Consider the following 16,429-nt stretch of genomic DNA (forward strand, 5'->3'; position numbering starts at 1 on the left):
GCAGCGTCGAAAATGTCAAGTTTGACGAGGTGCCTTCCTCGTAACATGTACACTTTCCACCCCTCCAGACCTTTCCCGATAGCCATCGAACAGTCCAAAAAAATATCCATATGAGGAGGCTTCTCAGTGGCTGAGTTCGCTCCAGCCCGAAGGACATGCAAAAGAGCTGTTTCTTTTTCGTAGTGCGCCTCCATACTCAGGGCCTCGATGAAAATATCTACTACCTCTTTGGGCCTGTTATCCATCTACGCAAATAATCCAGCCATCACTAAGCTTTTCTTCTTATGTTCGTTCTTATTATCAGCTTTATGAACTTCCGCCTTCTCAGCTACCAGCTTGTCCTTTTCTGCCTTCAGTTCACAAACAACAATTTTCAGTTTATTCAGTTACTCGATGTTCTTAATATTCTCCTTTTTAATTTCTTCGTTTTCAGTTTCAAACTTCTCCGCAATCATATTTCGTTCCATTATCTCAAGGTTTTTCATAATCTTGCGCCATGTCAGATTTAATTTTCTCTCTCTCTTACTTCAATTAACCAATTTCCTTTTCCAATTCATTTACAAGTACATTTTTCGGATTTTGCTCTTCCTTCAGTACTTCGTTTTCATTTCTGATATTTTCCATCAATTTTTCATGTTCCTTCATCTGAAGGTCTTTTTTGATGCATTCAGATTCAAGGACAGTTTTTTCTGCCTTCAATTCACCAACTTCCTTTTTCAATTCCTTTACTAGTTTATTTTTCTGATTTTGTTCTTTCTTCATTACTTTATTTTCATTTCTGAGATTTTCCATCAATTTTCCATGTTCCTTCATCTGAAAGTCTCTTTCGACGCATTCAGATTCCAGTTCAGTTCTTTCTGCCTTCAATTCACCAACTTCCTTTTCAAATTCCTTTACTAGTTCATTTTCCTGATTTTGTTTTTTCTTCATTACTTTATTTTCATTTCTGAGATTTTCCACCAATTTTCCATGTTCCTTCATCTGGAAGTCTCTTTCGACGCATTCATATTCCAGTTCAGTTCTTTCTGCCTTCTATTCACCAACTTCCTTTTGCAATTCGTTTACTAGTTCATTTTCCTGATTTTGTTCTTTCTTCATTACTTTATTTTCATTTCTGAGATTTTCCATCAATTTTCCATGTTCCTTCATCTGGAAGTCTCTTTCGACGCATTCAGATTCCAGTTCAGTTCTTTCTGCCTTCAATTCACCAACTTTCTTTTCCAATTCCTTTACTAGTTCATTTTTCTGATTTTGTTCTTTCTTCATTACTTTATTTTCATTTCTGAGATTTTCTATCAATTTTCCATGTTCCTTCATCTGAAAGTCACTTTCGACGCATTCAGATTCCAGTTCAGTTCTTTCTGCCTTCAATTCACCAACTTTCTTTTCCAATTCCTTTACTAGTTCATTTTTCTGATTTTGTTCTTTCTTCATTACTTTATTTTCATTTTTTCTGATTTTGTTCTTTCTTCATTACTTTATTTTCATTTCTGAGATTTTCTATCAATTTTCCATGTTCCTTCATCTGGAAGTCTCTTTCGACGCATTCAGATTCCAGTTCAGTTCTTTCTGCCTTCAATTCACCAACTTTCTTTTCCAATTCCTTTACTAGTTCATTTTTCTGATTTTGTTCTTTCTTCATTACTTTATTTTCATTTCTGAGATTTTCTATCAATTTTCCATGTTCCTTCATCTGAAAGTCTCTTTCGACGCATTCAGATTCCAGTTCAGTTCTTTCTGCCTTCAATTCACCAACTTTCTTTTCCAATTCCTTTACTAGTTCATTTTTCTGATTTTGTTCTTTCTTCATTACTTTATTTTCATTTTTTCTGATTTTGTTCTTTCTTCATTACTTTATTTTCATTTCTGAGATTTTCCATCAATTTTCCATGTTCCTTTATCTGGAAGTCTCTTTCGACGCATTCAGATTCCAGTTCAGTTCTTTCTGCCTTCAATTCACCAACTTCCTTTTCCAATTACTTTACTAGTTCATTTTTCTGATTTTGTTCTTTCTTCATTACTTTATTTTCATTTCTGAGATTTTCCATCAATTTTCCATGTTCCTTTATCTGGAAGTCTCTTTTGACGCATTCAGATTCCAGTTCAGTTCTTTCTGCCTTCAATTCACCAACTTCCTTTTCCAATTCCTTTACTAGTTCATTTTTCTGATTTTGTTCTTTCTTCATTACTTTATTTTCATTTCTGATATTTTCCATCAATTTTCCATGTTCCTTCATCTGGAAGTCTCTTTCGACGCATTCAGATTCCAGTTCAGTTCTTTCTGCCTTCAATTCACCAACTTCCTTTTCCAATTCGTTTACTAGTTCATTTTTCTGATTTTGTTCTTTCTTCATTACTTTATTTTCATTTCTGATATTTTCCATCAATTTTCCATGTTCCTTCATCTGGAAGTCTCTTTTGACGCATTCAGATTCCAGTTCAGTTCTTTCTGCCTTCAATTCACCAACTTCCTTTTCCAATTCCTTTACTAGTTCATTTTTCTGATTTTGTTCTTTCTTCATTACTTTATTTTCATTTCTGATATTTTCCATCAATTTTCCATGTTCCTTCATCTGAAAGTCTCTTTCGACGCATTCAGATTCCAGTTCAGTTCTTTCTGCCTTCAATTCACCAACTTCCTTTTCCAATTCGTTTACTAGTTCATTTTTCTGATTTTCTTCTTTCTTCATTACTTTATTTTCATTTCTGAGATTTTCCACCAATTTTCCATGTTCCTTCATCTGGAAGTCTCTTTCGACGCATTCATATTCCAGTTCAGTTCTTTCTGCCTTCAATTCACCAACTTTCTTTTCCAATTCGTTTACTAGTTCATTTTTCTGATTTTCTTCTTTCTTCATTACTTTATTTTCATTTCTGAGATTTTCCATCAATTTTCCATGTTCCTTCATCTGAAAGTCTCTTTCGACGCATTCAGATTCCAGTTCAGTTCTTTCTGCCTTCAATTCACCAACTTCCTTTTCCAATTCGTTTACTAGTTCATTTTTCTGATTTTGTTCTTTCTTCATTACTTTATTTTCATTTCTGATATTTTCCATCAATTTTCCATGTTCCTTCATCTGAAAGTCTCTTTCGACGCATTCAGATTCCAGTTCAGTTCTTTCTGCCTTCAATTCACCAACTTCCTTTTCCAATTCGTTTACTAGTTCATTTTTCTGATTTTCTTCTTTCTTCATTACTTTATTTTCATTTCTGAGATTTTCCACCAATTTTCCATGTTCCTTCATCTGGAAGTCTCTTTCGACGCATTCATATTCCAGTTCAGTTCTTTCTGCCTTCAATTCACCAACTTTCTTTTCCAATTCGTTTACTAGTTCATTTTTCTGATTTTGTTTTTTCTTCATTACTTTATTTTCATTTCTGAGATTTTCCATCAATTTTCCATGTTCCTTCATCTGAAAGTCTCTTTCGACGCATTCAGATTCCAGTTCAGTTCTTTCTGCCTTCAATTCACCAACTTCCTTTTCCAATTCGTTTACTAGTTCATTTTTCTGATTTTGTTTTTTCTTCATTACTTTATTTTCATTTCTGAGATTTTCCATCAATTTTCCATGTTCCTTCATCTGAAAGTCTCTTTCGACGCATTCATATTCCAGTTCAGTTCTTTCTGCCTTCAATTCACCAACTTTCTTTTCCAATTCGTTTACTAGTTCATTTTTCTGATTTTGTTTTTTCTTCATTACTTTATTTTCATTTCTGAGATTTTCCATCAATTTTCCATGTTCCTTCATCTGAAAGTCTCTTTCGACGCATTCAGATTCCAGTTCAGTTCTTTCTGCCTTCAATTCACCAACTTCCTTTTCCAATTCGTTTACTAGTTCATTTTTCTGATTTTCTTCTTTCTTCATTACTTTATTTTCATTTCTGAGATTTTCCACCAATTTTCCATGTTCCTTCATCTGGAAGTCTCTTTCGACGCATTCATATTCCAGTTCAGTTCTTTCTGCCTTCAATTCACCAACTTTCTTTTCCAATTCGTTTACTAGTTCATTTTTCTGATTTTGTTCTTTCTTCATTACTTTATTTTCATTTTTCTGATTTTCTTCTTTCTTCATTACTTTATTTTCATTTCTGAGATTTTCCATCAATTTTCCATGTTCCTTCATCTGAAAGTCTCTTTCGACGCATTCAGATTCCAGTTCAGTTCTTTCTGCCTTCAATTCACCAACTTTCTTTTCCAATTCGTTTACCAGTTCATTTTTCTGAATTTGTTCTTTCTTCATTACTTTATTTTTATTTTTCTGATTTTGTTCTTTCTTCATTACTTTATTTTCATTTCTGAGATTTTCCATCAATTTTCCATGTTCCTTCATCTGGAAGTCTCTTTCGACGCATTCAGATTCCAGTTCAGTTCTTTCTGCCTTCAATTCACCAACTTCCTTTTCCAATTCCTTTACTAGTTCATTTTTCTGATTTTGTTCTTTCTTCATTACTTTATTTTCATTTCTGAGATTTTCCATCAATTTTCCATGTTCCTTCATCTGGAAGTCTCTTTCGACGCATTCAGATTCCAGTTCAGTTCTTCTGCCTTCAATTCACCAACTTCCTTTTCCAATTCCTTTACTAGTTCATTTTTCTGATTTTGTTCTTTCTTCATTACTTTATTTTTATTTCTGAGATTTTCTATCAATTTTCCATGTTCCTTCATCTGGAAGTCTCTTTCGACGCATTCAGATTCCAGTTCAGTTCTTTCTGCCTTCAATTCACCAACTTCCTTTTCCAATGCCTTTACTAGTTCATTTTTCTGATTTTGTTCTTTCTTCATTACTTTATTTTCATTTCTGAGATTTTCCATCAATTTTCCATGTTCCTTCATCTGGAAGTCTCTTTCGACGCATTCAGATTCCAGTTCAGTTCTTTCTGCCTTCAATTCACCAACTTCCTTTTCCAATGCCTTTACTAGTTCATTTTTCTGATTTTGTTCTTTCTTCATTACTTTATTTTCATTTCTGAGATTTTCCATCAATTTTCCATGTTCCTTCATCTGGAAGTCTCTTTCGACGCATTCAGATTCCAGTTCAGTTCTTTCTGCCTTCAATTCATCAACTTCCTTTTCCAATTCGTTTACTGGTTCATTTTTCTGATTTTCTTCTTTCTTCATTACTTTATTTTCATTTCTGAGATTTTCCATCAATTTTCCATGTTCCTTCATCTGGAAGTCTCTTTCGACGCATTCAGATTCCAGTTCAGTTCTTTCTGCCTTCAATTCACCAACTTTCTTTTCCAATTCCTTTGCTAGTTCATTTTCCTGATTTTGTTCTTTCTTCATTACTTTATTTTCATTTCTGAGATTTTCCCCCAATTTTCCATGTTCCTTCATCTGGAAGTCTCTTTCGACGCATTCAGATTCCAGTTCAGTTCTTTCTGCCTTCAATTCACCAACTTCCTTTTCCAATTCGTTTACTAGTTCATTTTCCTGATTTTGTTCTTTCTTCATCACTTTATTTTCATTTCTGAGATTTTCCATCAATTTTCCATGTTCCTTCATCTGGAAGTCTCTTTCGACGCATTCAGATTCCAGTTCAGTTCTTTCTGCCTTCAATTCACCAACTTCCTTTTTCAATTCCTTTGCTAGTTCATTTTCCTGATTTTGTTCTTTCTTCATTACTTTATTTTCATTTCTGAGATTTTCCCCCAATTTTCCATGTTCCTTCATCTGGAAGTCTCTTTCGACGCATTCAGATTCCAGTTCAGTTCTTTCTGCCTTCAATTCACCAACTTCCTTTTCCAATTCGTTTACTAGTTCATTTTCCTGATTTTGTTCTTTCTTCATCACTTTATTTTCATTTCTGAGATTTTCCATCAATTTTCCATGTTCCTTCATCTGGAAGTCTCTTTCGACGCATTCAGATTCCAGTTCAGTTCTTTCTGCCTTCAATTCACCAACTTCCTTTTCCAATTCCTTTACTAGTTCATTTTCCTGATTTTGTTCTTTCTTCATTACTTTATTTTCATTTCTGAGATTTTCCATCAATTTTCCATGTTCCTTCATCTGAAAGTCTCTTTCGACGCATTCAGATTCCAGTTCACTTCTTTCATGCCTTCAATTCACCAACTTCCTTTTCCAATTCCTTTACTAGTTAATTTTTCTGATTTTGTTCTTTCTTCATTACTTTATTTTCATTTTTCTGATTTTGTTCTTTCTTCATTACTTTATTTTCATTTCTGAGATTTTCCCCCAATTTTCCATGTTCCTTCATCTGAAAGTCTCTTTCGACGCATTCAGATTCCAGTTCAGTTCTTTCTGCCTTCAATTCACCAACTTCCTTTTCAAATTCCTTTACTAGTTCATTTTTCTGATTTTCTTCTTTCTTCATTACTTTATTTTCATTTCTGAGATTTGCCATCAATTTTCCATGTTCCTTCATCTGGAAGTCTCTTTCGACGCATTCAGATTCCAGTTCAGTTCTTTCTGCCTTCAATTCACCAACTTCCTTTTCAAATTCCTTTACTAGTTCATTTTTCTGATTTTGTTCTTTCTTCATTACTTTATTTTCATTTTTCTGATTTTGTTCTTTCTTCATTACTTTATTTTCATTTCTGAGATTTTCCACCAATTTTCCATGTTCCTTCATCTGGAAGTCTCTTTCGACGCATTCAGATTCCAGTTCAGTTCTTTCTGCCTTCAATTCACCAACTTCCTTTTCAAATTCCTTTACTAGTTAATTTTTCTGATTTTGTTCTTTCTTCATTACTTTATTTTCATTTTTCTGATTTTGTTCTTTCTTCATTACTTTATTTTCATTTCTGAGATTTTCCATCAATTTTCCATGTTCCTTCATCTGGAAGTCTCTTTCGACGCATTCAGATTCCAGTTCAGTTCTTTCTGCCTTCAATTCACCAACTTCCTTTTCAAATTCCTTTACTAGTTCATTTTTCTGATTTTGTTCTTTCTTCATTACTTTATTTTCATTTCTGAGATTTTCCCCCAATTTTCCATGTTCCTTCATCTGAAAGTCTCTTTCGACGCATTCAGATTCCAGTTCAGTTCTTTCTGCCTTCAATTCACCAACTTCCTTTTCAAATTCCTTTACTAGTTCATTTTTCTGATTTTGTTCTTTCTTCATTACTTTATTTTCATTTCTGAGATTTTCCATCAATTTTCCATGTTCCTTCATCTGGAAGTCTCTTTCGACGCATTCAGATTCCAGTTCAGTTCTTTCTGCCTTCAATTCACCAACTTCCTTTTCAAATTCCTTTACTAGTTCATTTTTCTGATTTTCTTCTTTCTTCATTACTTTATTTTCATTTCTGAGATTTTCCACCAATTTTCCATGTTTCTTCATCTAGAAGTCTCTTTAGACGCATTCAGATTCCAGTTCAGTTCTTTCTGCCTTCAATTCACCAACTTCCTTTTCCAATTCCTTTACTAGTTCATTTTCCTGATTTTGTTCTTTCTTCATTACTTTATTTTCATTTTTCTGATTTTGTTCTTTCTTCTTTCATTTCTGAGATTTTCCACCAATTTTCCATGTTTCTTCATCTAGAAGTCTCTTTAGACGCATTCAGATTCCAGTTCAGTTCTTTCTGCCTTCAATTCACCAACTTCCTTTTCAAATTCCTTTACTAGTTCATTTTCCTGATTTTGTTCTTTCTTCATTACTTTATTTTCATTTCTGAGATTTTCCATCAATTTTCCATGTTCCTTCATCAGGAAGTCTCTTTCGACGCATTCAGATTCCAGTTCAGTTCTTTCTGCCTTCAATTCACCAACTTCCTTTTCAAATTCCTTTACTAGTTCATTTTTCTGATTTTCTTCTTTCTTCATTACTTTATTTTCATTTCTGAGATTTTCCACCAATTTTCCATGTTTCTTCATCTAGAAGTCTCTTTAGACGCATTCAGATTCCAGTTCAGTTCTTTCTGCCTTCAATTCACCAACTTCCTTTTCCAATTCCTTTACTAGTTCATTTTCCTGATTTTGTTCTTTCTTCATTACTTTATTTTCATTTTTCTGATTTTGTTCTTTCTTCTTTCATTTCTGAGATTTTCCACCAATTTTCCATGTTTCTTCATCTAGAAGTCTCTTTAGACGCATTCAGATTCCAGTTCAGTTCTTTCTGCCTTCAATTCACCAACTTCCTTTTCAAATTCCTTTACTAGTTCATTTTCCTGATTTTGTTCTTTCTTCATTACTTTATTTTCATTTCTGAGATTTTCCACCAATTTTCCATGTTCCTTCATCTGGAAGTCTCCTTCGACGCATTCAGATTCCAGTTCAGTTTTTCTGTCTTCAATTCACCAACTTCCTTTTCCAATTCCTTTACTAGTTCATTTTTCTGATTTTGTTCTTTCTTCATTACTTTATTTTCATTTTTCTGATTTTGTTCTTTCTTCTTTCATTTCTGAGATTTTCCACCAATTTTCCATGTTTCTTCATCTAGAAGTCTCTTTCGACGCATTCAGATTCCAGTTCAGTTCTTTCTGCCTTCAATTCACCAACTTCCTTTTTCAATTCCTTTGCTAGTTCATTTTTCTGATTTTCTTCTTTCTTCATTACTTTATTTTCATTTCTGAGATTTTCCACCAATTTTCCATGTTCCTTCATCTGGAAGTCTCCTTCGACGCATTCAGATTCCAGTTCAGTTTTTCTGTCTTCAATTCACCAACTTCCTTTTCCAATTCCTTTACTAGTTCATTTTTCTGATTTTGTTCTTTCTTCATTACTTTATTTTCATTTCTGAGATTTTCCATCAATTTTCCATGTTCCTTCATCTGGAAGTCTCTTTCGACGCATTCAGATTCCAGTTCAGTTCTTTCTGCCTTCAATTCACCAACTTCCTTTTCCAATTCCTTTACTGGTTCATTTTTCTGATTTTCTTCTTTCTTCATTACTTTATTTTCATTTCTGAGATTTTCCATCAATTTTCCATGTTCCTTCATCTGGAAGTCTCTTTCGACGCATTCAGATTCCAGTTCAGTTCTTTCTGCCTTCAATTCACCAACTTTCTTTTCCAATTCCTTTGCTAGTTCATTTTCCTGATTTTGTTCTTTCTTCATTACTTTATTTTCATTTCTGAGATTTTCCCCCAATTTTCCATGTTCCTTCATCTGGAAGTCTCTTTCGACGCATTCAGATTCCAGTTCAGTTCTTTCTGCCTTCAATTCACCAACTTCCTTTTCCAATTCCTTTGCTAGTTCATTTTCCTGATTTTGTTCTTTCTTCATTACTTTATTTTCATTTCTGAGATTTTCCCCCAATTTTCCATGTTCCTTCATCTGGAAGTCTCTTTCGACGCATTCAGATTCCAGTTCAGTTCTTTCTGCCTTCAATTCACCAACTTATTTTCCAATTCCTTTACTATTTCATTTTTCTGATTTTCTTCTTTCTTCATTACTTTATTTTCATTTCTGAGATTTTCCCCCAATTTTCCATGTTCCTTCATCTGGAAGTCTCTTTCGACGCATTCAGATTCCAGTTCAGTTCTTTCTGCCTTCAATTCACCAACTTCCTTTTCCAATTCCTTTACTAGTTCATTTTCCTGATTTTGTTCTTTCTTCATTACTTTATTTTCATTTCTGAGATTTTCCATCAATTTTCCATGTTCCTTCATCTGGAAGTCTCTTTCGACGCATTCAGATTCCAGTTCAGTTCTTTCTGCCTTCAATTCACCAACTTCCTTTTCCAATTCCTTTACTAGTTCATTTTCCTGATTTTGTTCTTTCTTCATTACTTTATTTTCATTTCTGAGATTTTCCATCAATTTTCCATGTTCCTTCATCTGAAAGTCTCTTTCGACGCATTCAGATTCCAGTTCAGTTCTTTCTGCCTTCAATTCACCAACTTCCTTTTCCAATTCCTTTACTAGTTATTTTTCTGATTTTGTTCTTTCTTCATTACTTTATTTTCATTTCTGAGATTACTTTATTTTCATTTCTGAGATTTTCCCCCAATTTTCCATGTTCCTTCATCTGAAAGTCTCTTTCGACGCATTCAGATTCCAGTTCAGTTCTTTCTGCCTTCAATTCACCAACTTCCTTTTCAAATTCCTTTACTAGTTCATTTTTCTGATTTTGTTCTTTCTTCATTACTTTATTTTCATTTCTGAGATTTTCCATCAATTTTCCATGTTCCTTCATCTGAAAGTCTCTTTCGACGCATTCAGATTCCAGTTCAGTTCTTTCTGCCTTCAATTCACCAACTTCCTTTTCAAATTCCTTTACTAGTTCATTTTTCTGATTTTGTTCTTTCTTCATTACTTTATTTTCATTTCTGAGATTTTCCATCAATTTTCCATGTTCCTTCATCTGGAAGTCTCTTTCGACGCATTCAGATTCCAGTTCAGTTCTTTCTGCCTTCAATTCACCAACTTCCTTTTCCAATTCCTTTACTAGTTCATTTTTCTGATTTTGTTCTTTCTTCATTACTTTATTTTCATTTCTGAGATTTTCCATCAATTTTCCATGTTCCTTCATCTGAAAGTCTCTTTCGACGCATTCAGATTCCAGTTCAGTTCTTTCTGCCTTCAATTCACCAACTTCCTTTTCAAATTCCTTTACTAGTTCATTTTTCTGATTTTGTTCTTTCTTCATTACTTTATTTTCATTTCTGAGATTTTCCATCAATTTTCCATGTTCCTTCATCTGGAAGTCTCTTTCGACGCATTCAGATTCCAGTTCAGTTCTTTCTGCCTTCAATTCACCAACTTCCTTTTCCAATTCGTTTACTAGTTCATTTTTCTGATTTTGTTCTTTCTTCATTACTTTATTTTCATTTCTGAGATTTTCCATCAATTTTCCATGTTCCTTCATCTGGAAGTCTCTTTCGACGCATTCAGATTCCAGTTCAGTTCTTTCTGCCTTCAATTCACCAACTTCCTTTTCAAATTCCTTTACTAGTTCATTTTTCTGATTTTGTTCTTTCTTCATTACTTTATTTTCATTTCTGAGATTTTCCATCAATTTTCCATGTTCCTTCATCTGGAAGTCTCTTTCGACGCATTCAGATTCCAGTTCAGTTCTTTCTGCCTTCAATTCACCAACTTCCTTTTCAAATTCCTTTACTAGTTCATTTTTCTGATTTTGTTCTTTCTTCATTACTTTATTTTCATTTCTGAGATTTTCCATCAATTTTCCATGTTCCTTCATCTGGAAGTCTCTTTCGACGCATTCAGATTCCAGTTCAGTTCTTTCTGCCTTCAATTCACCAACTTCCTTTTCAAATTCCTTTACTAGTTCATTTTTCTGATTTTGTTCTTTCTTCATTACTTTATTTTCATTTCTGAGATTTTCCATCAATTTTCCATGTTCCTTCATCTGGAAGTCTCTTTCGACGCATTCAGATTCCAGTTCAGTTCTTTCTGCCTTCAATTCACCAACTTCCTTTTCAAATTCCTTTACTAGTTCATTTTTCTGATTTTGTTCTTTCTTCATTACTTTATTTTCATTTCTGAGATTTTCCATCAATTTTCCATGTTCCTTCATCTGGAAGTCTCTTTCGACGCATTCAGATTCCAGTTCAGTTCTTTCTGCCTTCAATTCACCAACTTCCTTTTCAAATTCCTTTACTAGTTCATTTTTCTGATTTTGTTCTTTCTTCATTACTTTATTTTCATTTCTGAGATTTTCCATCAATTTTCCATGTTCCTTCATCTGGAAGTCTCTTTCGACGCATTCAGATTCCAGTTCAGTTCTTTCTGCCTTCAATTCACCAACTTCCTTTTCCAATTCCTTTACTAGTTCATTTTTCTGATTTTGTTCTTTCTTCATTACTTTATTTTCATTTTTCTGATTTTGTTCTTTCTTCATTACTTTACATTTCTGAGATTTTCTATCAATTTTCCATGTTCCTTCATCTGGAAGTCTCTTTCGACGCATTCAGATTCCAGTTCAGTTCTTCTGCCTTCAATTCACCAACTTCCTTTTCCAATTCCTTTACTAGTTCATTTTCCTGATTTTGTTCTTTCTTCATTACTTTATTTTCATTTCTGAGATTTTCCATCAATTTCCCAAGTTCCTTCATCTGGATGTCTCTTCCGACGCATTCAGATTCCAGTTCAGTTCTTCTGCCTTCAATTCACCAACTTTCTTTTCCAATTCCTTTACTAGTTTATTTTTCTGATTTTGTTCTTTCTTCATTACTTTATTTTCATTTTTCTGATTTTGTTCTTTCTTCTTTCATTTCTGAGATTTTCTATCAATTTTCCATGTTCCTTCATCTGAAAGTCTCTTTAGACGCATTCAGATTCCAGTTCAGTTCTTTCTGCCTTCAATTCACCAACTTCCTTTTTCAATTCCTTTGCTAGTTCATTTTCCTGATTTTGTTCTTTCTTCATTACTTTATTTTCATTTCTGAGATTTTCCATCAATTTCCCAAGTTCCTTCATCTGGATGTCTCTTCCGACGCATTCAGATTCCAGTTCAGTTCTTCTGCCTTCAATTCACCAACTTTCTTTTCCAATTCCTTTACTAGTTTATTTTTCTGATTTTGTTCTTTCTTCATTACTTTATTTTCATTTCTGATTTTGTTCTTTCTTCTTTCATTTCTGAGATTTTCTATCAATTTTCCATGTTCCTTCATCTGAAAGTCTCTTTAGACGCATTCAGATTCCAGTTCAGTTCTTTCTGCCTTCAATTCACCAACTTCCTTTTTCAATTCCTTTGCTAGTTATTTTCCTGATTTTGTTCTTTCTTCATTACTTTATTTTCATTTCTGAGATTTTCCCCCAATTTTCCATGTTCCTTCATCTGAAAGTCTCTTTCGACGCATTCAGATTCCAGTTCAGTTCTTTCTGCCTTCAATTCACCAACTTCCTTTTCCAATTCCTTTACTAGTTCATTTTCCTGATTTTGTTCTTTCTTCATTACTTTATTTTCATTTCTGAGATTTTCCACCAATTTTCCATGTTCCTTCATCTGGAAGTCTCTTTCGACGCATTCAGATTCCAGTTCAGTTCTTTCTGCCTTCAATTCACCAACTTCCTTTTCCAATTCCTTTACTAGTTCATTTTCCTGATTTTGTTCTTTCTTCATTACTTTATTTTCATTTCTGAGATTTTCCACCAATTTTCCATGTTCCTTCATCTGGAAGTCTCCTTCGACGCATTCAGATTCCAGTTCAGTTTTTCTGTCTTCAATTCACCAACTTCCTTTTCCAATTCCTTTACTAGTTCATTTTTCTGATTTTGTTCTTTCTTCATTACTTTATTTTCATTTCTGAGTTCTTTCTTCTTTCATTTCTGAGATTTTCCACCAATTTTCCATGTTCTTCATCTGAAGTCTCTTTCGACGCATTCAGATTCCAGTTCAGTTCTTTCTGCCTTCAATTCACCAACTTCCTTTTCCAATTCCTTTACTAGTTCATTTTTCTGATTTTCTTCTTTCTTCATTACTTTATTTTCATTTCTGAGATTTTCCCCCCAATTTTCCATGTTCCTTCATCTGGAAGTCTCCTTCGACGCATTCAGATTCCAGTTCAGTTTTTCTGTCTTCAATTCACCAACTTCCTTTTCCAATTCCTTTACTAGTTCATTTTTCTGATTTTGTTCTTTCTTCATTACTTTATTTTCATTTCTGAGATTTTCCACCAATTTTCCATGTTCCTTCATCTGAAAGTCTCTTTCGACGCATTCAGATTCCAGTTCAGTTCTTTCTGCCTTCAATTCACCAACTTCCTTTTCCAATTCCTTTACTAGTTCATTTTTCTGATTTTCTTCTTTCTTCATTACTTTATTTTCATTTCTGAGATTTTCCATCAATTTTCCATGTTCCTTCATCTGGAAGTCTCTTTCGACGCATTCAGATTCCAGTTCAGTTTTTCTGTCTTCAAATTCACCAACTTCCTTTTCCAATTCCTTTACTAGTTCATTTTTCTGATTTTGTTCTTTCTTCATTACTTTATTTTCATTTTTCTGATTTTGTTCTTTCTTATTTCATTTCTAAGATTTTCTATCAATTTTCCATGTTCCTTCATCTGAAAGTCTCTTTCGACGCATTCAGATTCCAGTTCAGTTCTTTCTGCCTTCAATTCACCAACTTCCTTTTCCAATTCCTTTACTAGTTCATTTTCCTGATTTTGTTCTTTCTTCATTACTTTATTTTCATTTCTGAGATTTTCCCCCAATTTTCCATGTTCCTTCATCTGGAAGTCTCTTTCGACGCATTCAGATTCCAGTTCAGTTCTTTCTGCCTTCACTTCACCAACTTCCTTTTCCAATTCCTTTACTAGTTCATTTTCCTGATTTTGTTCTTTCTTCATTACTTTATTTTCATTTCTGAGATTTTCCATCAATTTTCCATGTTCCTTCATCTGAAAGTCTCTTTCGACGCATTCAGATTCCAGTTCAGTTCTTTCTGCCTTCACTTCACCAACTTCCTTTTCCAATTCCTTTACTAGTTCATTTTTCTGATTTTGTTCTTTCTTCATTACTTTATTTTCATTTTTCTGATTTTGTTCTTTCTTCATTACTTTATTTTCATTTCTGAGATTTTCCATCAATTTCCCATGTTCCTTCATCTGAAAGTCTCTTTCGACGCATTCAGATTCCAGTTCAGTTCTTTCTGCCTTCAATTCACCAACTTCCTTTTCCAATTCCTTTACTAGTTCATTTTTCTGATTTTCTTCTTTCTTCATTACTTTATTTTCATTTCTGAGATTTTCCACCAATTTTCCATGTTCCTTCATCTGAAAGTCTCTTTCGACGCATTCAGATTCCAGTTCAGTTCTTTCTGCCTTCAATTCACCAACTTCCTTTTCCAATTCCTTTACTAGTTCATTTTTCTGATTTTCTTCTTTCTTCATTACTTTATTTTCATTTCTGAGATTTTCCACCAATTTTCCATGTTCCTTCATCTGAAAGTCTCTTCCGACGCATTCAGATTCCAGTTCAGTTCTTTCTGCCTTCAATTCACCAACTTCCTTTTCCAATTCCTTTACTAGTTCTTTTTCTGATTTTCTTCTTTCTTCATTACTTTATTTTCATTTCTGAGATTTTCCACCAATTTTCCATGTTCCTTCATCTGAAAGTCTCTTCCGACGCATTCAGATTCCAGTTCAGTTCTTTCTGCCTTCAATTCACCAACTTCCTTTTCCAATTCCTTTACTAGTTCATTTTTCTGATTTTCTTCTTTCTTCATTACTTTATTGTCATTTCTGAGATTTTCCCCCAATTTTCCATGTTCCTTCATCTGGAAGTCTCTTTCGACGCATTCAGATTCCAGTTCAGTTCTTTCTGCCTTCAATTCACCAACTTCTTTTTCAAATTCCTTTACTAGTTCATTTTTCTGATTTTGTTCTTTCTTCATTACTTTATTTTCATTTCTGAGATTTTCCACCAATTTTCCATGTTCCTTCATCTGGAAGTCTCTTTCGACGCATTCAGATTCCAGTTCAGTTCTTTGTGCCTTCAATTCACCAACTTCTTTTTCCAATTCGTTTACTAGTTCATTTTTCTGATTTTGTTCTTTCTTCATTACTTTATTTTCATTTCTGAGATTTTCCACCAATTTTCCATGTTCCTTCATCTGGAAGTCTCTTTCGACGCATTCAGATTCCAGTTCAGTTCTTTGTGCCTTCAATTCACCAACTTCTTTTTCCAATTCGTTTACTATTTCATTTTTCTGATTTTGTTCTTTCTTCATTACTTTATTTTCATTTCTGAGATTTTCCACCAATTTTCCATGTTCCTTCATCTGGAAGTCTCTTTCGACGCATTCAGATTCCAGTTCAGTTCTTTCTGCCTTCAATTCACCAACTTCCTTTTCCAATTCCTTTACTAGTTCATTTTTCTGATTTTCTTCTTTCTTCATTACTTTATTTTCATTTCTGAGATTTTCCACCAATTTTCCATGTTCCTTCATCTGGAAGTCTCTTTCGACGCATTCAGATTCCATTTCAGTTCTTTCTGCATCCAATTCACCAACTTCTCTTTATAATTCCTTTACTAGTTCATTTTTCTGATTTTGTTCTTTCTTCATTACTTTATTTTCATTTCTGAGATTTTCCCCCAATTTTCCATGTTCCTTCATCTGGAAGTCTCTTTCGACGCATTCAGATTCCAGTTCAGTTCTTTCTGCCTTCAATTCACCAACTTCTTTTTATAATTCCTTTACTAGTTCATTTTTCTGATTTTCTTTTCTTCATTACTTTATTTTCATTTCTGAGATTTTCTATCAATTTTCCATGTTCCTTCATCTGAAAGTCTCTTTCGACGCATTCAGATTCCAGTTCAGTTCTTTCTGCCTTCAATTCACCAACTTTCTTTTCCAATTCCTTTACAAGTTAATTTTTCTGATTTTGTTCTTTCTTCATTACTTTATTTTCATTTCTCTGATTTTTTTCTTTCTTCGTTACTTTATTTTCATTTCTGAGATTTTCCATCAATTTTCCATGTTCCTTCATCTGAAAGTCTCTTTCAGCGCATTCAGATTCCAGTTCAGTTCTTTCTGCTTTCAATTCACCAACTTCCTTTTC

At 33.5% G+C, this 16,429-nt stretch overlaps 1 protein-coding gene across 1 annotated transcript in view; it reads right to left on the reverse strand.

Annotated features, from left to right (window-relative positions):
* Positions 1 to 245: 245 nt before the first annotated feature.
* Positions 246 to 16,429, reverse strand: part of LOC137628667 (uncharacterized protein PF3D7_1120000-like) — a 16,421-nt gene continuing 237 nt past the window's right edge. The window contains exons 1-2 of the mRNA XM_068359820.1: positions 16,310 to 16,429; positions 246 to 350 (exon numbers count right to left, since the gene is read on the reverse strand). The exon at positions 16,310 to 16,429 is cut by the window's right edge and continues 237 nt beyond it. Coding sequence (XP_068215921.1) covers positions 246 to 350; positions 16,310 to 16,429 — 225 coding nt within the window. The remainder of the gene's footprint in view (positions 351 to 16,309) is intronic.

Source organism: Palaemon carinicauda, chromosome 36, assembly GCF_036898095.1.
Source record: "Palaemon carinicauda isolate YSFRI2023 chromosome 36, ASM3689809v2, whole genome shotgun sequence".
NCBI classification, from domain to species: domain Eukaryota; kingdom Metazoa; phylum Arthropoda; class Malacostraca; order Decapoda; family Palaemonidae; genus Palaemon; species Palaemon carinicauda.